The sequence below is a fragment of the Dermochelys coriacea genome, chromosome 6, assembly GCF_009764565.3.
Source record: "Dermochelys coriacea isolate rDerCor1 chromosome 6, rDerCor1.pri.v4, whole genome shotgun sequence".
In the NCBI taxonomy this organism is placed as follows: domain Eukaryota; kingdom Metazoa; phylum Chordata; order Testudines; family Dermochelyidae; genus Dermochelys; species Dermochelys coriacea.
In genome coordinates, this window is record NC_050073.1 from 109,498,114 (window position 1) to 109,522,378 (window position 24,265).

General features: G+C 36.6%; 2 protein-coding genes across 13 annotated transcripts in view; one reads left to right on the top strand and one right to left on the bottom strand.

Annotated features, from left to right (window-relative positions):
- LOC119857433 (kinesin light chain 1) overlaps window positions 1-11,105 on the top strand; it is a 120,294-nt gene extending 109,189 nt beyond the window's left edge. Inside the window, 2 exon segments of the mRNA XM_043516411.1 lie at window positions 4,635-4,701; window positions 6,115-11,105. Of these exon segments, the coding sequence (XP_043372346.1) occupies window positions 4,635-4,701; window positions 6,115-6,180 (133 nt within the window). The 3' untranslated portion in view covers window positions 6,181-11,105.
- Window positions 11,106-20,323: 9,218 nt separating this feature from the next.
- XRCC3 (X-ray repair cross complementing 3) overlaps window positions 20,324-24,265 on the bottom strand; it is a 28,545-nt gene continuing 24,603 nt past the window's right edge. For 10 of the 12 annotated variants that reach the window (XM_043516406.1, XM_043516407.1, XM_043516408.1 and 7 more), the window contains 2 exons: window positions 21,971-22,017; window positions 20,324-20,974 (listed from right to left, as the gene is read on the bottom strand). In XM_043516406.1, the coding sequence (XP_043372341.1) occupies window positions 20,734-20,974; window positions 21,971-22,017 (288 nt within the window). In that variant the 3' untranslated portion in view covers window positions 20,324-20,733. Of the gene's footprint in view, window positions 20,975-21,748; window positions 21,880-21,970; window positions 22,018-24,265 lie in introns of all 12 variants that reach the window. The other 2 variants (XR_006281999.1, XR_006282000.1) reach the window with 1 other exon arrangement.

A 24,265-nucleotide genomic window follows, 5' to 3' on the forward strand; every position in this document is an offset into this window, starting at 1 on the left:
AAAACAATATGTTCATCTGTTTACATATTGCACTATGCAAACTGAAACATACATCACAGAATTGAGCATAAGCATTACCTTTTTCCTTAATAGCCCTACAGTTCTAGCACCATATCAGGTTTAGCCTTGAATACTTTTTTCATGTGGGAAAACAAACCAATTTGGTTCCCAGCTACAACTATTAGAACAGCATTGCTTTATTGAGCTTCTGTTTAAAAGTTCTAAATAAGAGAACTTGGGTTGTCTTCATCTGCTGGAATAACAATCTGAATAAGTGAGTCCATATGATAAATACATTTAGAAGTATTTATGTAGTAATATAAATTGGTGTGTGATGTCTGGGGCAGGGAAAGGGTCATGGGGGCATATCATAAACTGATGTAAATTATCGTAGCTCCATTGGAGATTTGCCACATTATTTTTATCTGCTTGTAAAGCATCATGCACACCCATGATACTATATAAATAATTTCTGTTGCTATTTAATTGTCATTTTTGATTACTTACCTCATTGATATTTGCTTTGAAGTGTTTTCAACCTTACATCTGACCAGATAGTGTCAATCGTTAGTAAAACTTCATTTCTGAGCTGGTGAAGATATGATTCTGTGCCCAGTGAAGTGAAGTCAGTGGTAAAACTCCTACTGAATTCATTGGTGCACAAGCAAGCTGTTAATGAAAGGGTGTTTTTTCAGAGAAGGTACAGTGGAAGAATGGATTTAAAAAACAAACAAACAAACAAACCCCTACACAACAGTATAATGGAAGAAATACAAAACTGCAAGATAGTTTAGCATAACAGTGCAAATACAAGCCCAGAATGAGTCTTATTCTTCCAACATCCATAGTTAAAAAATTTGTAAATGTTTCTATCATTTACATACAATTCATTATCAACTCCCCATATTGCTAAGGTTTACCATTAGTTTTTATAAACTATAATTTATACCTAACTATTTCCTTTACCCCCAATGTTTTTGGGGAGGTTTAAAAGTTTTTTTTGACATTTTATGGAACCAGGTTCCTATTCCTGGTCTCCTGCAGTTAATAATAGGGAAATATATGGACAACTTGTTTTTTATAAATTGTAAATAATAGCTAAAGGGTGTTTCTACCATATTTTGAATATTCACACTTACTTTATTTGGCATTGCAATCTGCTGTAAACATCCTTTGTGTGCTGCATGTAAGTAAAAGTAATCTACCCACATCAATATGAACCGTATTTTTGACCCTATGCCACCTAAATGTGTGTGGTATTTATACTCATGAAAAAGTTAGTGTAGAACAGATGTTAAAGTGCCAACATCATTCTTGTTTTCCAATGTTCATAAAGTGTCCTGTGCTCTTTGAAAAACTGTCTGATATTTGAAGGTAAAATTCTTCATTAGCTTATCTGTTATGTACATATTCCACAAATAGTTCTGATTTCAAAATCTTTCATTGCTGATGATCATGTAGTGCCAGAAAAAAGTTTCATATTGAGGTCCTAGGATGAGTTTGCTGTACTGGTACTTTTTTTTTTTTTTTTAATTAATCTTTTGACTAGTAAATGTACAAATTCTATCTGGAAGTTGATGAGAATACCTATACAACTCTTGTTGTAGATTATAACATCTTTTAAAAATCTTAATTTTCATTTGCTTAGCTGTTTTAGGAAGAAGTTAAATATCTGGTTTGTAAAATTAAATTTTTTAACCCTTTCATGGTTTTCTAGATCATGGAAGTGCAATTTAGAGGATAGGATTTAGTAAAATATGTACATATGTTTACACAAGAATACTTTCCAATAACTTCTTTATTCATAATAGGTTATTTCAACTTCATTTCCAGTAGTAACATTGCTTTCCATAGTAATTTGCTACACTTAGTTAAAACTGCTCTGTTTTCTTTTACTGCCATTTGATTTTTAAAAGTGACAATTTGATGTATATATTTTTATATAAACACATATTTGTGTTTAAGGTGTTGCAAATAACTGAATACAGTATTGCTAGTGTACATAAAGATCTACTGACTTATCAGAAAAATGGTTTCTAAATAGAATGTTGTTCAAGATTTTCCATGAGAAATCATGTGTTTTTTTTCTTCTCACCACTACCACTACCTCTGCCTCTTCTCTTGTTTTCTGTGAAGGCTATGGTTTTGCTTTGCAGTTCACCTGTTCCTGCTGCTTTCTCCTCACTTACAGTCATAGTCATTGATCATGCTGTTAAACAAGGATTATGATTTCAAATGAGGAATGTATAACAGGAATAGATGAGCCTTAAAAACCCAGTCTTCAGGCATCTATTCAGAGGAAATTGAGGGAAGGAGGGAAAAAACACTTGTCAGCAAATTATTTATAGGTAAAATGTTTTTGATAAGGTGATAGAAGGTCTGCAAGAGTTAGATGTTACAAACATACAATACTTGAAACTTGGTGTGAACTGCTTTCCACGGACATTTACTTTTTATTTGATTTCAGATCTTTAATTTTACATTTATTTTGCTCTCCATTGTTTCAAATTTGACCGTAGAACAGGTTAGCTAAGTTGCCACAGCAAAAATAAAAGCAAAGCTTTTTTAAAATAGCTGTTTGTTATAATGCAAAGAAAAATTATGCATGTATCCTGAGTATTTTTACAGTCTTGTTTTTTACTTGAAAAAAGTTACAAGTGCATTTGCCAAACTAATTTTCATCTGTAGATGAAAATCTAATTTTACTTCTAAAGTAAATTGGCTGCTAATAACTTTTTAAAAGTTGAAACTTAGTGATGATATTTGTTTGTTGAGGTTCATTATTAGCACTGGAGCAAAAGTATACAAGACATTTGGGTAGATTTATACCTGTGGATTTTTTTTGTTTTTGTTTTCCTAGAGTTTGGATTTTGTTTTTAATAAACCTTTATGCTCTTACTTTTTGAAAAGAGATTTTCATTTGTGATGTTTTGTATGTGTGTTTTTACCGATTAACATACTTTGACTTTCATGTGTAACCTTAATTGTATATTTTATGTAAATAAATAAGAGCGGTATAAATCATGCATGATTCATTGCTTCTTTTTTGTTGCTAACACTTATGTCATATTTTAAATTATGTGCATTCTGCTATCTGAAACATTCAAAATTAATTGCTTTAAAAATGTAGTATACTTACATTGTGTAGCTGCTGCCTGCATTTATGTGTATAGATATTTTGTATTTTAGTTTCAGTATTCCAGACATAACACATTATTTGGGCTCAGATCTATCAGAGCACTTAACCACATGCTTACCTTAAGCACATGCGTACCTTTATGTTTGAGTAGTCCTGTTGATTTCAATGGGACTAATGACTTGCTTATTTTGCAATATGACTCTGCAGAGAGACCTCCACACATGGGTGCAGAGAGCCACCTCTGCAGATCACACTGCAGGATTGGGGCTTAACTTTGGTGTTAATAGTGTGACAAAATAATTTTATTTAAGGTGCTCCTTTAGAAACTGACAAATCATGAAAGACCCAGTGATCCCCTACCAACAGAGCACTATGTTCTAGGTGACATACAGGTATTTGGGATGGGGAATAGCAAATTCATATTGTACCATTTCAGCAAAATCTTCTGACACTGGGGACTATTTAATAATCTAACTTAAAATGTATATAACCTCACATTTAAATATTTTAGTCTTAAATGTTTTAGATGTTTAAATCTTTATTAAAGATCAAGATGAAAGCAATTATTAATCCTTATCCTCAAGAATACAGAAGTTGATGATATAAAATAGTTAATACAGAGTTATCTTGATTAGTAATAGCCCTTCTAAAATAACAAGGGCTTAAATTGATTGTATTATCTTTGTGGTGTATTGCTTTCAGAAGACCATTGTAGGACTACCACTGATTGAAGCACGTTATGGTCACAAGCATGACAAAGTTAATAGTAGCAACAATCTTGTATTGTCCTTCACTTCAAAATAGACTTAGCAAGCTTTTTAAAAAATCTGCTATAAGAGCAATGTCTGCGGTAACATGTTAGTTTTTGCCTTATTTATGTAAACAGAAGTTTTTCCAAAAAGAAAAGGAGTACTTGTGGCACCTTAGAGACTAACAAATTTATTAGAGCATAAGCTTTCGTGAGCTACAGCTCACTTCATCGGATGCATTGTTTTTCCATAGTTTTTACTAATTAAGTACAACTTATTTGATAAATTTATTGATATGTATTAATATTTTTCACAAACATTTCCTCAACAACTACATCTGAATAGTTTGATTTTTTAAAATTAGCTAAATAACTTTAAAATGAGCATTAAAGTGGAGTATATGTTAAATTAATTTATTGATTCAGAAAGATGACACATTTTGGAAATGGAAATAATTTGAACCATTAAAGATATTAACATCAAACAGGTAATGTGCTTAAGTACTATGGCGCTGGCAGTTATTTTGATACATATCTTAGAATTAAAAGAGAGAAGGAAAATGTGCAAATATATATAAGTAACTATAGAAAGTATTTCTCTTAAAGAGCATACTTCATATTAGGTTTCACAGGTTATATTAAAACTCCCTTAAGTTTGCCTCAGTATTATTATACTTTTGTGTTTAGAGTTTAGTTTTCAATTATTCTGATTGGTTTATCCTTGCATGTTCACTATCCTGGTTGCAGCATGAAGCGTGCCAGTTCTCTGAATGTTCTTAACATGGGTGGCAAGGCTACTGAAGATCACTTTCAAGTAAGAAGCCCTATAATAATCTTACTCAAGTAAATACCAGTAGCAGGGTTTGGGCTGAAGAGCTTGAGAAACAGTAAAATGATAAACCTCTTGGGACGCAATAAGATTCTCAGTATAGCAAAGCACTTTAAGCATGTGCTTTAAGTCCACTGGAATTCAGCAAAGCACTTTAAGCACCTGCTTAAGTCCCACTGATATCAGTCAGTTAAGCAGATACTTAACTATTACGCTGAACTGGAGCCTGAATTAGAATATTGGAATGGCTAGTAAGTTTTTTTGGCATCTTACATTCTTGTAATGTAATTTAAAAAGGAATATTTGTAAAGCTCAGATATTCTGTATTTTTGATGAAAGAAGCTTCTCTCAAAAGGTCTGGTCATACTAGGTGTTGTGCACTCTCAAATCCCAATTACTGCAGTAGGAGCTCAGGGTGCACAGGAGCAGGCCCTAAATTTATCTGATCTGTTGTTAAGAATTGCTTCTACCAAAATTTAAACTGTAAATATTTTGCCTAACTAAATTCAGTGCATCTGATCACTACTACACATAACTGTTTGTACCTAATAAGTCACCATTGCGTATGTTGTCAAGCAAAGCTAGTAATGTTCTGTGTTCTAAACAATGTTGTGCATTTTACTAACAGCAGCTGTGACTAACTTTGGGGGAATATTATTTGCATCAATGCCAGCATACTGTATTCTGTAGAATCTTTACCTTTATTTGCCCCAAGGCTTATAACAAAAGCACACACTGTATGGATCTCTTTCACTGTTGTGTGGCATAAAGGTATCTCCTTAGTATTATACCTAAAGAGTCTACTGCAGTTTTTTAGTTCTCTGAAATTTATGCAACAATTCATTAATTTATGTGAATTTTGACCAAAAAAATCCACCAAGGTAAACCAAAGCATTTTGCAGCAGTAATACAAAAAGTGCCCAGGGCTTTCAAAATCGGATTGTCTTGGCCTAGGAATATTTAACTTTATAACTGGTTTTCTGTACATTCCATAATCTGTACTTTCTCAATGAGCTGTGCTTATCACATGCTAAATGTATAAAGTTAACAATGTGTTTTACAAAAATTTTCCCTGGTTTGCCAAGTAGAGACACTTGCCAATATCCCTAGGCAGTCAGCCCCTTCTGTAATAAATATATTTTAGGAATGCAAGGGAAGTGCTCAGATATTACTACATTTGTTCAGTTTAGCTAGTTGAAATAAAGATAGTTATTAGGATGTGAAAAAAAATCTTATGTATTCTCTAACTGAAGTAGGTAAGCAGTACTAGTTTCTTAAAGTACACCAATTGTTCAAGTATTTGTTTTAGGTTTTTAAATTTTTTAATCATTCTTTTTATGCAGACATCCAGGTTGCTCAAGCATTTTAATAATTTTTTTTTTCATTTTTTTCATACAGGAACGAAATAATTGTCTGACAGACTCAAGAGCTCTGAGTGCCAGTCACACTGATTTGGCACATTGAAGTTCTTGGACAGAAACTAGCTAAAATTTCTTTGTGAATAAAGAAGCACTGAGACTCTCAAAGCTTTGGTTCCTTATCAGTCTCTATAGGAACATCTAATTTGTAGACTTTTGCAATGGACTGCTGTTTTTACTTTTCTAAAATAGTAGTGACCTTTTAAAACATAGTGTTAGTGGATATTTTCTTCTAAAGAGAAATGATATATATTGCTCATTGCACTGCTGTCATTCATGCTACATATGTTGATTTCTGTTAACAGATCTGAATATCACAGCAGCTGAAAACTGAAAAAATAGAAATGCATATAAAATATACCAAAATGCAAAGGAGTATAAAGGGTTCTCTATATTGATATTTGAAAACAGATTAAATGAAATGTGTAGTAGAAAATATATACAGTGCTTGAATGAATCAAGTATCAGTTATGTGCATTACTGTATAAATTCAGAATGGGGTATACTGTACTGGTGTGACTTTGCCTTGCATGACTGAGAGTCACAATTTCAGATATCTTGCCTGAAAAGTAGAGCTTAAATATTGGATTCCTTAACCAGTAGATCTAGATAATAAATTTTGTAATGGAAACACTTAGACTACCTTAACTATAGGTGGTATGCCTATCAATACCTGTAACTATGAAATTTCCTATCTTATTTATTGATGTAGGTCTTAAGGCCCGCTAATCTGTGGTGATCGTACAGTTCATTTTGATCAGGGGGAAATGGCAAACATTTTGGCCTGTATTTTTTTTTTACAGTAGATGCATATTGAAGCTGTGGGGTGCAACTGTCCCAGAGCAGCAGCTGCTGCTTCAATGCAAAATATTATGCCTCAGGTTGCTGACACTTTTGGTGCCTGTCCGCTGGAGTTCTTATCCCTTAGTTCTCTTTAGGCTAAAACTACTCCATTGTTTCTTCATGCTTGTTTCAATTCTTGCCTCTTTCCATATTAGTTGATGGCAGTAGGAGATAACGAAGCAGGTGACTGCATGCTAGGCTGTTATACTGTGGAATAGCTGCTGTGCAGAGGACCTACTTGTGAAACTCTCCACTTAAGTTTAATATGTTTAGGGCCCCATCAGAAGCACTAGATGCCCTTATTTGGCAGACAGGTCACATTTTTGATCAGCCATTCTTTTTTAATCTATATAAAATTAATAGATATGCTGTCTGTATTCAGGCCTGCTGCTGGGACTAAGTGTAATGTTTAAGTATCTTGTGAACACTAACATTTTCTGTTTGTTTTTTCTGTAAAATATGTGATTTTTAAAACTCCACACTTAAAATTTTGCGGACAGGTGAAAACTATTATTTACATGCAAGTGGAAGGAGAAAGTAAAAATGTGCATGTGTTTGTGAATATAGAGAAGTAAATGAAATATACAGAACAAAAAAATAACTATGGGACAAGCTGGAATACTAATCCAAGGCTAACACACATTGAGGTAAGATAGAGGAAGGTAAACAATAAGTTTTGGTATTTGATCAGGCTGTGAAGAACTCACTAGATCTAATACTTTTCTAACTGCTTGACCAACTTGCATCTGGTTTTAAAGCTTATTTTAATGACTGATGCAACAAGTTATATGTGTAATGCACTTATGTTTACTATGAGGTACTTCATTAGCATCTCTATAAAGAAGAAAATTGTATATATGGTATACTTGCTATAAAAACAGTCCAGAAATGGAAACAAGATGCTGCTAATGTGTAGTGGTTTTAGTGCAGACTAGTGCAATTCATTGATGAACTTGAGAACAAATTGTTGCTCAGCTATTTTATAGATGTAGACATAATGTGGGCTCGAATTTTAATTTTTTTTAGAGATCTTATTTTAGTAAAACATCACGTATTTGTTTGGTGGATTCATAGTTCTCTGCACAGAGTTTGAAGTAAACTAACTTTGCCCGGGGAACTAAACAGCAGGTGCTGGGTGGGTAAGAAGATGGTATCCATTGCTAACTGGTGGACAGGCCACAGGGCTACCACAACTGCTTTGTGTCAGCTGTCCCTTTTGCAATGACTACGAAGGATTCCTAGTGCAAAGGCGTGCCCTACAAGTCAGCCTTTCTGGTATAGGAGGAGATATCACAGTAATAGTGGCCCGGAGGGCTTTTTACAGGCCCTTTACGTCCAAGGTGACTTTCACCAATGTGAAAAGCACCTATAAAGGTCTGACTTTGTAGAAAGGTAGCTATTCTAACCCAAAGATGACTTTGAGATTAGATATTTGGTGCAATCTAAGAACTTATTTCCAAGCCTTTATCTTTCAAATTTGAATTAATGTTTTTGCAGCCTCTCAAAGAACTGGAACTTGTTGTGTAAATAGAAATTTGTTTAAATATTTAAAACTTTATTCAGACCTGCTTAACTATAAATTTTATTAAATGGTCTTTAAAATTCAAGACTAGAATATGTCAGATGCTGGTATTAGTGGAATCTCATTATTTTAGGTTTTTAAATAGCTCAATAAAATATTGTAGGTGGTACTATTAGTACTGTGCTTACAAATGTGACTTGTGTGCTTTATATATTATTTAAAGGAATTCTGTCAAGGAATGATAAGGTTAAAACGTTGACCTGCTTCTCTATCCCACACCCCCTTCCCAAACAAAACCACTCTTTTAACAAGTTGCAAAATCTATGTAATTTTTCTGTGGATTTTGGTATCAAACTTCCTTCTGTTTAAATGATCCAAAAAATTACTTTGCCAGTGTATGCATCTATTTGTTTTTAAGTGGACTTCTGAGTTTACTTTTAAATAGTTGACACTTCCATTTTAATTTTTTTGCTAGACTCTGTCATGTTGTGCACCAGTTGCTATCAGGACTGTCACTATTGGTTCTTGATTGAAGATCTAGTTAAATATTATGGTAAAATTTAGCAGTGATTCATAAGCTCCCTTTGTAGATGGGTGACTGAACTAGCAGTTTACTGTTTGTAAACAATGTCCCCCCGCAGTGGTAGTAAGGTATTTAAAACAAACTATGGATGAACTACTTTTGACATTTATTTTCATGCTTTTGTATTTTTTTAAGGATGAGTGGTAGTAATTCAAAAAGGTTTAAGCTTGAAGTATCTGTGGCTAATCTGTACAGTTAAGATTCCATTGACTTAGAAAAGAAAAGAAAACCAAGCATGGTTGTGTTGTGTACGTACCGTTAAAATGGGGTGTGCATTCAGTGCTTCATCTAATGTATGTTTACAGTATTTGATAGGTTCAAGTGTACAATTTAGTTTTTGTCAAGTTAGGTCACTTACTTTGTCTGAAAGCTGCTAACTGTATGTATTGCATTTTAGTAATCAAAGTGTCTGCCTATATCAAAAGAATAAATATTGGAAGGAAAGCATGAACGTGTAAAGTTTAGTTTTATAGTACAGACTTTGCATTATGATAAAAATGTATTTTTGTAAATGCATTGGTATAAATACTCTTTAAAAAGTAAATGGTTAATTTGTGAGGGGAAGTTGTGAAAGTTTACATTTGTTTCAAATAATTTGTAGTCTCAGTACTTTGAGTGGAAGAGGTAAGTAGTGTGTTGTTTGTTTTGTTGTTTTTTTTTTAAAGTAGAGCTAAATGAAAAGTTACCCACACATTCATCACCCTGAGTTCAGCAGCCCTAAAATACACCTTCTTGGTGAAAAAATGAAGGCTTACGTGATAGAGTGCAAAACTCTTTATATCCCTGTAATACAATTGTTATGGCTGCTTTAAAATAGGAATAATTTAAAAGATCATAGCTAAAATTCAGTGGTTAACATTCCACCTACATTTTAAAGCACTGACGAATCCTAGGACTGTAAAAGTATGGCAGATTAGTTCTACTTTGGTTTTGTCAATGTATACTAAGAACTACATACAATTTGATATAAAAAGAATACTAAAAATTGGTAAAATAATAAGGAATCTTCAGCGTCTTGATGTATTCATCAGACACTGTCTCCAATTTAAAGCTCTATGAAGTTTTTTAAAATTATGAAAAGTATTTTCCTATGTAACTTGGAAGCTGGTATAACAAAATTAACAAATTAAGAATGCACAGCTCAAGTTCTATTAAATAACTAAGGGTATTTTGGTTTTGTTGGGATGGGGAGGAAAATGGAGGTTGGTAGCATCTTTTAAAGTAGAGCCCTGCTCAGATACAAAATTTGTATCCGCATCTGGTCCACAGATATTAGCAGATTTGCAGGGCTCTGTCTTTAAGGACAGTAATGTCACCTTTCCCTTTAAGTCAACTAAAAAAAAAATCTGTGGATTTAGATTACAAACGTTAGTTTTAAAACCTTCAAAGACTGATTTTGAGGGTGCTTGTGTTGATCTTAGCTCTCAAATACTGTACAGTATATTTCCAACTGTTGGAGAAACAGAACCCTGAATTCCTTTCATGAAGGATAAGAACTGAAAAGCTTCAAAATAAAACAAAACCTTAATCGTAACATATCAGTAATTCACTGTGATTTAAATGCAGAACTTGTCAGGAAGTTAAAGGTTAGGCTTTTTAACTAAATCTGTTGTCTTGTCTTAACACTTTAGTTCCGTAAATGCACTTTTTTATACACCAGTGTCTTTACAGTGCACAGAATAACTGTCCTACCATTCTAATTTTCAACAGCAATCTGGTTCCTGAAGCATATCATGTTACCACTGAATGTCTCTTTACTTTGTATCTGTTACAGAGCTATGGTTTGATTTGATGTTTATTTTCAAAGTGCAAAAATAAAATATTTAAATGTAATCTTACAATAGTTCTATGTAAAATAAAGTTGGGTGTATTTATACATTTTAGAATGTAAATCTTTCATGTAAAAAGCACTTAGTCATGTATTTTTCCTTTACAGAAGCAAATCTCAGTTGTGAAACCCAAAGATTAATAAAGCTATAATAAGGGACAGTTCCTAAATAAAATGCATTTATTACATAAAAGAGAACTACTGGAACAGCTGTGACTTACAATGGAGAGTTACAGTGTGTTCCTTATTTTTCAGCAGAATAGTATCAGCAATACAGCAACACCCACAAAATAAATACTTAGCACTGTATACAGATCTGCTTTTCATGGCTTTACACCACCTAACTTGTATAGAATTAAAGTGAAGTTCATAAATGCAATTTTAAGATATGTGAACCCTCTATACAGCTATAGCTGATGAAATAAAATACAGTAAAGAAATTCTCAAACATTTATTTGACAGTATGATAAGTGCTTCACTGTGAACACTGGAGGTTTTTTTTTTAAACTCTCTAGAATCACTTTTTCTTTTTGTGGGTGCAGAAAGCTCAAGAAACTTACTATAAACTGTTGTAACTTGCAAGATCCAGGACTATATTTGGATGTTCAAATAAGGACTACTAATGGACTGTGCTGTGGGGTAATTTCAAAGAGGTATTATTAAATCGCTTCTTTCCCCTTTAGTTTTAAAGCACCTGAACCACTGTTCCAGTTTTTAAACAGTCAAACTGCCTTATGAGAGTTGTAGATCAACGGCATTGACCCTAGAACAGCTATGCTGCTTCTGACATCTGATGTGAAATAGAATCCTCAAGGTTTTATTGGTTTTGTTTGTTTTTAAATTCTTGCTTAAACACAAGCCACTTAACTGGCCATATTTATTTACATGCCTTTGTGCATATACTAAGGAAAGAACTCAGGTTACATACCACAGTTAGTAATTCTGCAATTTCATATCTATCACTTAAATCAGCCCCTGTAGCAGATGTGATAATTTTTAAAAGAGGCTCCAGAGGCAATCCTGGCAATTATAGGCCAGAAATTGTAACTACTACAGTTTTAATGAATTTGCTTGGTACTGAAAACAACAGAATTCTCAGATGCATAGATGAATGTTGATAAAGAGTCAACATAGCTTTTCTAAATTGTAAGACATGATTTCCCATAAATTAGAATTCGTTGAGGGGAATCAACAAACATGGAAGATCCAGTGGATTTACTGTAACTTTGGATTTTCATAAAGCCTTTGACAAGGTCCCCCAACAAAGGCGCTTAAGCAAAGTAGGCTGTGTTGCGATAAGAGGGAATGTCCTCGTGGATCGGTAACTGGTTAAAAGAGTAGGAATAAATGGTCAGTTTTCAGAACACAGAGAGATGGATGATGGGATAACATGATTTGGCAATTAATTGATCTTTAACTATTCATGGTAAATAGGCCCAATGGCCTATGATAGGATGTTAGATGAGGTGGGATCTGAATTACTACAGAGAATTCTTTCCTGGGTATCTGGCTGGGGAATCTTGCCCACATTCTCAGGGCTCAGCTGATTGTCATATTTGGAGTCGGGAAGGAATTTTCCTCCAGGGCAGATTGGAAGAGACCCTGGGGGTTTTTCGCCTTCCTATGCAGCATTGGGCATGGGTCACTTGCTGTCAGATTCTCTGCACTTTGCATAATGACAGGTTTCAGCGTAGCAGCCGTGTTAGTCTGTATTCGCAAAAAGAAAAGGAGTACTTGTGGCACCTTAGAGACTAACAAATTTATTAGAGCATAAGCTTTCGTGAGCTACAGCTCACTTCATCGGATGCATTTAAGTGAGCTGTAGCTCACGAAAGCTTATGCTCTAATAAATTTGTTAGTCTCTAACGTGCCACAAGTACTCCTTTTCTTTTATCAGAGGCTTGTTCACCTGCGCATCTACCAATGTGCCATCATGTGCCAGCAGTGCCTGTCTGCCATGTACATTGGTCAAACTGGACAGTCTCTATGTAAAAGAATAAATGGACACAAATCAGACATCAAGAATTATAACATTCAAAAGCCAGTCGGAGAAAACTTCAATCTCTCTGGTCACTTGATTACAGACCTAAGAGTGGCTATTCTTCAACCAAAAAAAACTTCAAAACCAGACTCAACAAGAGACTGCTGAATTGGAATTAATTTGCAAACTGGATACAATTAACTTAGGCTTGAATAGAGACTGGGAGGGGATGGGTCATTACACAAAGTAAAACTATTTCCCCATGTTATTTCCTCCCCCCCACCGTTCCTCAGACATTCTTGTCAACTGCTGGAAATGACCCACCTTGAAACTACAAAAGGTTTTCTTCCTCTCTCTCTTTCCCCCCTCCGCCCCCGCTCTCCTGCTGGTAATAGCTCATCTTAAGGGACCACTCTCCTTACAGTGTGTATGGTAACACCCATTGTTTCATGTTCTCTGTGTATATAAATCTCCCCACTGTATTTTTCACTGAATGCATCTGATGAAGTGAGCTGTAGCTCACGAAAGCTTATGCTCAAATAAATTTGTTAGTCTCTAAAGTGCCACAAGTATTCCTTTTCCTTCTGCACTTTGAAGTCTTTAAACCATTATTTGAGGACTTCAATAGCTCAGACATAGGTGAGAGGTTTATTGCGGGGGGGGGGCTGTGAGATTCGGTGGCCTGTATTGTGCAGGTCAGACTAGATGATTGTAATAGTCCCTTCTGACCTTAATATCTACGAGATCCCCTAAGTAGCTATATGATTCAGCATATTCATAAATGATCTGGAAAATGAGGTATCAAAATTTGCAGATAATCAACTACTCAAGCTAGTTAAGTCCAAAGGAGACTGTGGAGATCTTACAAAACTGGGTGACTGTCTAAGAAAAAGGCAGATGAAATAAAATGTTAATAAATGCAGCATAATACAGTCTGGAAACATAATCCTAACTATACCTACAAAATGATGGGGTCTAAATCAGATGTTACCACTCAAGAAAGAAGTCGTGGATAGTTCTCTGAAAGTATCTGCTCAATGTGCAGTGGCAGTCAATGAACAATATTAGGAACTGGATAGATATCAAGCAGTGGTATAGCTAGGTGGAGCGAACAGGGGCAGCAGACCTAAAAAAAGGTGCCACCCACTTGTACTCACGGGGTGGCGCTCTGGGTTTTTGGCGGCACTGAAGACCCCCGCTGCCGCAGACCTGGAGCGAGTGAAGCCTCCACTGAGCCAGAGTGCTTGAAGGCTAGTGACGCTGAAGTGCCTCCGAGGAGCTGGAGCACATGAAGGCCTCCACCGCCGAAGACCCAGAGCACTGGGTGAGTAAAAATTAAAAAAGGCACCTATAAATTAAAAAGGCACCACTTGTGCTCAGAGGGGGAGTGGCTGCTCCCCCCGGCTACGCTACTGCTATCAAGACAGAAAATATCCTAATGCCATTATATAAATACATGGTACATCAACACATTGTATACTGCATGCAGTTCTGGTCACTCCATCTCAAAAAAAAAAATTAGAATTCAATAAGTGTACAGAAAAAGGGGTATGGAGCAACTTCTGTACGAGGAAAGTAAGATTGGCATTAGTCATTTTAAACCTGAGATGACTAAGGTGGACTATCTATAAAATAATGGATGGGATGGAGTAAGTGAATAAGGAAGTGTTATTTACCCCTTCTCATAACACAAGAATCAAGGGTCACCCAATAAAAATCAATAAACAATAGTTTACACACGTAAGGAAGTACTTCCTCACATATCGCACAATCTGTGGAACTTGTTGCCAGGGAATGTTGTGGAAAAAAAAAAAAAGTATAACTGAGTACAAAAAAAGAGTTAGATTCATTCATGGAGGATAGGTCCAGCAACAGTTCTTAGCCAAGATGGTCAGGGACACCACCCCATGCTCTTGGTGTACTTTCTGCCTGACTTCCAGAAGCTGGGAGTGGAAACAAGGGATGACTCACTTGATCATTGCCCTGTTCTGTTCACTCCCTCTGAAGCATCTGGCCCTGGCCACTTCAAAAAGATATGATATTGGACTAGATGGACCATTAGTCTGACCCAGTATGACTATGTTTATAGTCTCAGGGACAGGCTGGCTACAGGAGGGAGGAGGGTACCAAATAAATAAAACAGGAAGGTTTATAAAAAAAAAAAATGGGGGGGGGAGATATAAGCAGTCAGCACAAAATGGAGATGTTGAGAACAAAAGTCAAGAAACCAAAAGGCATGAACAGAAGAAATTCTGAAAGCCTGGAAAACAAACTAGACGGATTGAAAGTGCTCATCTCTGAGAATAAATTTGTTCTAATTGGTATTACTGAAACCTGGTGGAATGATTCCCATGATTGGAATATTAAAATTAATAGTAATCCCCCATTTTTGAATGACTGCGTGGGCAAAAGAGGAGGGGAAGCAGCATGGTGAAAAATGGCATTCCCCGTTTCCAAATCAGTCATAACTTGAAAGAAAATGATCTTGAAAGCTAATGATTCAATTTCCTAACAGACAAAGCACAAGATGGGGCATTGGGGGTATTAGTTGGTGACCGCTACCGCCCACCAAATCACACTAGGGAATAGGATGGCTGGCTCATTTATGCACTTATCTATAATGTGTACAGAAAAAAAGCTGTGTGATCATGGGGGAGATCAAGTGGAGTGGCATACGCTGGAGGTCTCATGCTGCCAGTACTAAAACATCCTTGGAATTTCCAAGTATTATAGCTGACCATTTCCTAATTCAGAAGTGTTGCATACACCACAAGGGAATTCTATATTAGGCTTTATCTTGACAGATAAAAAGGAGCTGGTCACAGAACTAAAAATTAATGGTAACTTAAAGTATAAGTGTTCATGAGTTGATCACATTTATAATGTGCAAACAATATAAAGTTCAGGCCTCTTATATAGGTGCTTTAAATTGGCCCATTTCATAAAACTGAAAACAATTATTAGCCAGATCAGTTGCAAAGAAGAACTAAGTCAGAAAAATGATAACTGGGAATCGGTTAAGAACACTTTACAGATTTTTATCTAATTTCCCAAAAATTGAGGAAGGAGGTCATAACCAACCCACTTTAGAGGGAAGATGAAGGATATATAAATATAGCTTAATAAACAAACAAATGGAAGGAGAAAGGGAAAGTTAATAGTAATGAATATATATCAGAAGAAATTGTCAGTATATATATATATATCAGAATATATCAGTAGAAAATTGATCCAGGAAGCAAAAGGACACAAGGAGAAATCTATGGCTAGCAGAGTTAAGGACACTAAGGAGGTGGTTTTTTTTTTAAAGTTTATTAGGAACAAAACAAACCCTAATAAGGATATTGGTACACTACTAGATGGAAATGGTAGAATTATCTATACTAATAAAGGGCATAAATAGTACTGTTCTGTATTTTTGGAGAAAACAGATATAGTCATATATGTTAATGCTCTTTCCCTTCCACTAATATTTCATGAGGAATGTTAAACAGCCCCAGCTACTGTTAGACATTTTTAAAATCAGCAGATCCAGATACCGTGCAGCCAAGTGTGTTAAGAGAGCTGGCTAAGAAACTCACTAGATCAGGGGTCGGCAACCTTTCAGAAGTGGTGTGCTGAGTCTTCATTTTATACACTCTAATTTAAGGCTTTGCATGCCAGTAATACAGTTTAACATTTTTTAGAAGGTCTCTCTAAGTCTATACATTATATAACCAAAACTACTGTTATATGTAAAGTAAACAAGGTTTGCAAAATGTTTCAGAAGCTTTATTTAAAATTAAATTAAAATGCAGATCTTATCAGTTTAGTGTGATCCTCGCCCTTGCTTTTCCTTGCTGAGTTTTCCAATGTCTGGATATTTTAAGCTGCACACAGGCTTGAGTGATCAGTTGTTAACCAGCTCCGTGAGGGACAGAGGACAGATTTCATGTGTGAAAATACCTGTTCACATAGGTATGTGGATCCAAATGCTGAAAGCATTGCAAACGCAATTTTCCTCAAACAGTTAAATTTCACTGGCAGGTCAGAATAGAGGCCCCATGATCTCTTTCAGTAGCTTCAAGTGCGCTCCGCAGATCCACAAACTTTGATGTCCACAATTCTGAGCTTTTTAACTGAATGAGTTGCATTTTGAAATCTTCAACACCCATCCACTGAAATACAGACACACCCAAATCGCTTTTGTTGAATTTTTCAGGTTTAATTAGAAAAGAAAGCACTGGGCCAAATCTCTGGAAATCTTGAAATCTCTCAGAAAATTGATTCCAGTTCTTGCATGTACTTTCCAATCTCATCGACATTGACAGTGCAACGTGTTGATAGCTCCTTTATGAATTGGAAGTAGCGGAAAGTAGAAGTTTGAATATCCCTGGAAAAAACTGCTAGTTTCACAACAAATGCTTTCCAGGCTTCATAAAGATCCAGAACTGTTTGCCCTGCACCCTGGAGACAGAGGTTGAGGAAGCAGGCTGAGCAAGGCTGGAAATCCAGAGCCCAGCTGGCAGGAGGTCAGCAGCTGGAACCCCAGATCGGCAGCTGAGGCGAGTACCCCAGACCAGCAATAGGCTGAGCAGGGCCGGAGGTCTGGGCACTGTCTGGGAGGGGCCCTGAACTCCAACCGGAAGCAAGGTGAGTGGGGCTGCAGCTGGGCACCCCTGCTGGCAAGGGGCCAGTAGCCGAACCCCAGAGCTGCGACCGAGTAGCTCAGCCCACTGCTGCTCTGGGGTTCCAGCCCCTGGCTCCTGCCAGCTCATATTGAGCCAGTATTTAAAAAAAGAGTAAATGGGGGACCCACGTAATTTTAGGCCTGTCAGTCTGACATTGATCCTAGTCAAGATAATGGAACAACTGATGCAAAGAATTTAATTCTTTATTAAGAATTAAAGGAGGGTAACGTAATTAATGCCAATCAACATGGGCTTCTTGAAAATAGATCCTGTCAAACTAACTTGTAATCTTATACAAAAAATATATCAAGTTGGATTGATAAAGGTAATACTGTCAAACCTCAGAGTTATACACTGACCAGTCAACCACACACCTCATTTGGAACAGGAATTTTGCCATCAGGCAGCAGCGGAGACAAAAAAGAAAAAGAAAAAGAAAAAGCAAATACAGTACAGTGTTAAATGTAAACTACTAAAAAAAACAAGGAAAAGTTTAAAAAATTTGACAAGGTAAGGGAACTGTTTCTGTGCTTCTTTCATTTAAATTGAGATGGTTAAAAGCATTCTTCTGCATAGTAAAGTTTCAAAACTGGAATAAGTTAGTGTTCAATTGTACATTACTACTATATGTAGAGGAGTCAGATAAGGCGACACATTCTGCTGCAAATAGCTTCAGTGAGTACTGGAGTCGCTCTTCAAGAAATTGAACGGGGAAGAAGGAATCAGAATTGATGAACAACAGTTAACGCATCTCTTTGCCGACGACTGTGTAACATTGGCAAAGGACGCAGAACTGGAGAACAAACTGCAGCAACTGCAAATACTTTTGCATGATATCGGGTTGGAAGTGAACACATCGAAGACAAAGTGGATACGGAATGAGCATTGTGCAGCAAGAATCATAGTTGTAAACAGGAAAGTAATTGAGGAGATTGATAAATATATTTATCTGGGTCAGCTGTGGAAGAGACAACTCATTCAAAGGGAAATGCAGTAGGAGAAGAAAGGCTGGGTGGGCAAGTTTCAACAAAATAAAGACTTCTCTAATGGATGATGAACTGCCCATGAAAAAAAAAGGAAAGAACTGTTTAACTTCACTGTTATGCCAGCAATGATATCTGGAGTGGAAAGCTGATCAATGACAAAAGTGGAAGAAGAAAAATTTGCTGTCACCCAGAGAGCAATGGAAAGGCGAACATGCAAGATATCGCTCCATGATCATATACCAAATGAAGAGATCAGAAGGCGTACAGAGGTGACCCATGTAGTGCAGGTGATGTACAACGCCAAGCAGAGATGGGCAGGTCATGTAGTCCGCAGGCAAGATAATAGGTAGACCACCAGCATCAGTGACTCAATCCCCAGAGACCACAAGTGACTGCTGGGCTGATCTCATGACAAAACTCTTGTCATAAATGGAAATAATGTGCTCGCAACAAAATGGAATGATGTGGCATCGACTTGCGTTTGTGGAGGGATGGACGAGGACAAGCTGGACAAAGGTTACTGACAGGTTGGGAAACTGTATCCTGGGAAAACAGTGATTCTGAAAAAGATTTAAGGATAGTGGTGGATAATCAGCTGAACATGAGCTCCCAGCGTGACGCTGTGATCAAAAGGGCTAATGCGAGCCTTGGGTGCATAGAAGGGGGAATCTCAAGTAGCAGTAGAGGTTATTTTACCTCTGCGTTTGGCACTACTGCAGTCGGTGCTGGAATGCTGCATCCAGTCCTGGTGTCCACAATTCAAGAAGGATGTTGATAAATTGAAGGATTCAGAGAAGAGCCACAAGAATGATTAAAGGATTAGAAAGCATGCCTTACAGTAATACACTGAAGGAGCTCAATCTAGTTAGCCTAACAAAAAGAAAGTTAAGGAGGTGACTTGATTACAGTATAGACGTATGTAGATGGGGAACAAATATTTAATAAATGGACTCTTCAGTGTAGCAGAGAAAGTCAGAATATGCTCCAATGGCTCAAAAGTTGAAGCCAGACAAATTCAGACTAGAAAGTTGTAAATTTTTAATGGTGAGTGTAATTAATCATTGGAAAAATTTACCAAGGGTCATGGTGGATTCTCCATCACTGATAATTTTAAAATCAAGATTGGATGTTTTTCTAAAAGATATGCTCTAGGAATTATTTTTGGGAAGTTTCAAAACCTGTGTTATATAGGAGGTCAGACTAGATGATGAAAATGTTGTCTTCTGGCCTGGGAATCTATGAATCTGGAATAATGGGGGAATTCCCAGGTGGCCAGCACTAATGTTTTATGGTCCCTTTGTGCATGACTGAGAATAAAGCAACACTGCTATTATCATTTCACTGTTTTGTTAATGTTGGATGTGTTCACAAGAAGAACTGAAAGTGAAGAAGCAAGGGAGACTGCTGAATTGGAATTAATTTGCAAACTGGATACAATTAACTTAGGCTTGAATAGAGACTGGGAGTGCATGGGTCATTACACAAAGAAAAACTATTTCCCCATGTTTATTCTCCGACCCCCACTGTTCCTCACATGTTCTTGTCAACTACTGGAAATGGTCCACCTTGATTATCACTACAAATTCCCCCCAGCAATTCTCCTCCTGGTAATATATAGCTCACCTTACCTGATCACTCGTTACAGTGAGTATGATAAAACCCATTGTTTCATGTTTTGTGTACATACATTTCCCCACTGTATTTTCCACTGTATGCATCCCGATGAAGTGAGCTGTAGCTCACGAGAGCTTATGCTCAAATAAATTTGTTAGTCTCTAAGGTGCCACAAGTACTCCTTTTCTTTTATAAACATGGTATTTCCCTGCTAGAGTCAGCATTTGAAAGTACAGTTGGCTTACTTCAGTAAGTGTTTAAACCAGGCCAGCATTTACTATTGTCTGCATCCCAAAGATGCAAGTAATATTTTATTAAGATCCCTTCTTTTCCAAGATAGATGCATCAAGGTGCAAACCTAACTGAACCTAAAAGTAGGTACAGAAATCTATTCTCTATCACTGCTTCTGTATTTTCTCAGAATATGGTTATAAAAGTGTATTGTCTAAGCAACATTTTCCATATACATGTTAGGCATATTTTTTTCTACAGATGAAAAAAAATTAGGCAAATGGCTTCTTGATTCACAATCTTTTATACCTATCTTTGGTGTAGATAGATATGTAACATTTTCACAGTGGAGTTTTCACTTTTACTCCTTTCACACCTTCCAAATTTACTGCATAGCAGCAAAAGGACTGAGGGAGATGAGGAGCAAAAACCACGCTTAAAGTCCTCAAAACACTTCCAGTATGCTGTAATGCACCTCCAGGTGACTGTTCTGATTGTGTTATTCGACTGGCCATCAATCTCATCAACAGTTGGTTGGACCAGGTTAGCCCAAGTGCTGGAGAAACGTTCTTATGCAATAAGCTAGAAGGAAACAGTGTTTTATAAGTTTTTGCATGCATGAAACATGTTTCACACTAAATTGTTAATTCATTTTAAGTAGACATACATTAGAAATTACACTTGAACTATAAGTAACTGCAATGCTTCATAGAGATGGCACTTGTCTTGACAAATCTTCTCTTTTGCCAGGAAGAATTACAATAAGTCAATTTCAAACAATTTTCAACCACTTAAAATACAAATTACAGGGCTATCTACCCTGGGCTCCATCAGAGGCAATATTAAGGAAGGTAGGGTAGATTTAACACCCTCAATTTTTTTTCTTGATTTGTCATTTATAAAATTTGTTTTAAAGGAAAGTGGAAATAACCCTCCAGTAGACAGGGAATAACCTGCCCAAAGAAGAAGTTTCTCCCTATCCCCTGTCAACAATGTCATGCCCTTGAAACATAAAATTTATATCTCCTCTTCTAAAAATATGATCTTATGTCAGTGGGAATGTTCTCATTCATATAAACGTTAAGGCCTTATTTAAATCCTACTCATCTTTTGGCCTCAAAGGTATCTTGCAGCAATGAAGTTCTGCTGATTAATTATATCTTTACATTAAAAAAAAAACAGAACAGGATTTTAATAAAGGTTTAAATTTATATGGAAAGTGACAACATCCACAGTTACATTAGACAGGCAAGAGAAGATATAATCCCACAAGTGCTGGAGTGTAAACCAATCACTAATACCGGATTATTAAAAAAAAACAACATTCCCTATGAGCAGATTATTCCATAATTGTACCCCATAGGATTTCTTCCACTTTCATCCAGAGCTGGTACTGGTCACTGTCAAACAGAATGCTAGGTAAGATGACCCCTGGTCTGATGTGGCAAGGCAATTCCTATGTTCCTATATATTATACTGAGGATAAACTGACAAAAGAAAAAAAAAAGTGCAGGATTAAATCATCTTCCTTGTGTGTGTGTACTATTACTACATTTCAATTTATGGAGAACGACTTACCCAAAATTGCTCTGAGCAACATCTCTCTCATCCACTGCATCCGTTACCTAAGTAATAAACAGATTTTGAATGAAGTTGTATTGTGAATATATATTTGTATTTACCCAAGGAAAGGTGGGGAAAGGGGGTGACACACACAAAAGACCTTATATTGAATCACAATTACTTAAGCTAAATTTAACAAAAAAACCCCTTACTTATCCAGGCTGAAATTGAAGGGGTACTGTGGGGTATAAACTTAGTCCTAAACACTAATTATTCACTAAGTCACAGCTTGTACCAATCTATTAATTAAAAAGGGGTCTAGAACAGTTTCACTAGATAGTACCATCATCTGAAGAACTATAAAAGAATAAACCCAATTTTACATGTGTGTAAGTGAAGACACTGAGCGAGTGATTACATGACTTGCCCAAGATCACAAACTCAGACTGTGGGTCTGAGCCTGGAATAGAACTCATGTGTCCTCCCAGGAATGCATCTCAACCACATTAATTAACTTCCAAGATGAAACATAAAAATCTTTGTTCTTAACATATTTCTGTTGACAAAAGCACAGTAAATTAAAAGAGTTGCTGTGTTTGCAGCCCTTAGTGTACACTAGGATTTTTTTCTTAGAAGCATAATTTGAAGATACAGATGAGAAAAAATTATTACATTCACAGCTCCCTCCCGTAACTACAATTTTTGTAGCTTACTGGATATGCTACATGTCTTATTTTAAAAGGAGTCCAGTTAATTATTTTTAAAAAACGTTTAAATTAAAAATGCATTTGCTTTCTGGATCCTGACCTCCTCCTCAGTCAGAGGACTGGACTGCATTTCTCTCTCAGCAAATACCAGAGACAGTTCAGACTGTCCATGAGGCTTGATCATGGGCCTTCCACCCTTGTGTCAGATTCTATCTCCAGCATTTTAAGCAGAAAGGCAATCCAGTATTCCCAGCTTCTAAAGCTGAATTTGAGATTATAGCACGCAAACAGTCCCGATCTCCCAATTCGTCTTTGCCTTTGGGGTCTAAAATTTCAGGAGCCTTGTTCCCCAAATGAGACCATCCACTGGGCTTCTGCACTTCACTTGTTTCTTTTTACAGCAGAGTAGTCCAAATGGAGCAATTCAAAGGCTAAGAGATGCTCAAGCTGCTACGAGACCCTTTCTGGACACTTGGAAGGGTAGTTCTTCCACAACTGCTCCCTATCTGCAGAATCTTGCTTTGCCAGGAAAGAGACTTGGGCTACATAAATCTGGGACCTGTGCATCCCACCACATCAGCAAAGACTCCTCTAAAGACACTTTCTCAAGGGCACATCGGTCCTCTTCAGCTCTTGGGCGTCAATCCAGACCTGCCTGAACAATTTCTTCAGTCCTAAAGTCAAAATACTACTTGGAACTGAGTGATCCAATCCACCTCTAAACAGATAAAGCACTACAGTTCAATCTCAAGTTCTTAAGTGACAGAGTCACTTGGAAGAAATCTAGCATACTTTCTGATTCTTTTGCAAAAGTAAGGTCCTTCTGCAAAAAAGATTTCCTAAACAGCCAAAAGCATAGGAAAATAACCCAATAAAGCATTCCAAATCCAAAGGTGCTCCACAAAGATGGGGGACTTTGGACCAAAATAACAAACACAAGATATTCCCCCCCCAGACTATTGCTGCAATATCTAGGAAACTTTTTTTTTTTTTTTTTTTAAAGCCCACCTATACAAATTGTCAAACTCAGTACAAAATATTACCCATTCAACCTTTCCTTTCCTCCCAGGATGTTCAGTAATAAGCACGTGGCTGAGAAGCCTGCAGGCTACTCTACATTAATTTTTAGACTACACATTCATCAGAAGATAGTCCTTAAGGATGTCCCACTTCGGGTAGCATATAGCCAAATGGAAAATCAGTCCATTTGGGATAGGTCAGTGCAAACCTTAGGGTTCTCTAACCTATGCTCGGGCCATAGCCAATTTACTGTTCCCTGATTCTCAAGACAGATCTAACCAGCACTCAAACTACCTCCACCACCTCCCATGCAGAGCAGAGAATCTTCTCAATGCAAAAGAGTTTTGAAAAGATACATACTTATCCTGCCCTTGCCTTCTTGTCAGACACCTTATTTGCAGCATAGCTGCCCCAGAAAACCCTGGAAAAACAGCCAAAAAAAGAGCTGACTCCGCAATGCACAGTCCCATTCTAAAGGATATCCAAGGGGCCAGTGGCAGAATCCATGACAAGTAAGGCTCTGCAGGAACTCATGCCCCCCTTTACCCCATCAGTGTCTCACCCCCCCCAAGCCGGGAGCGGG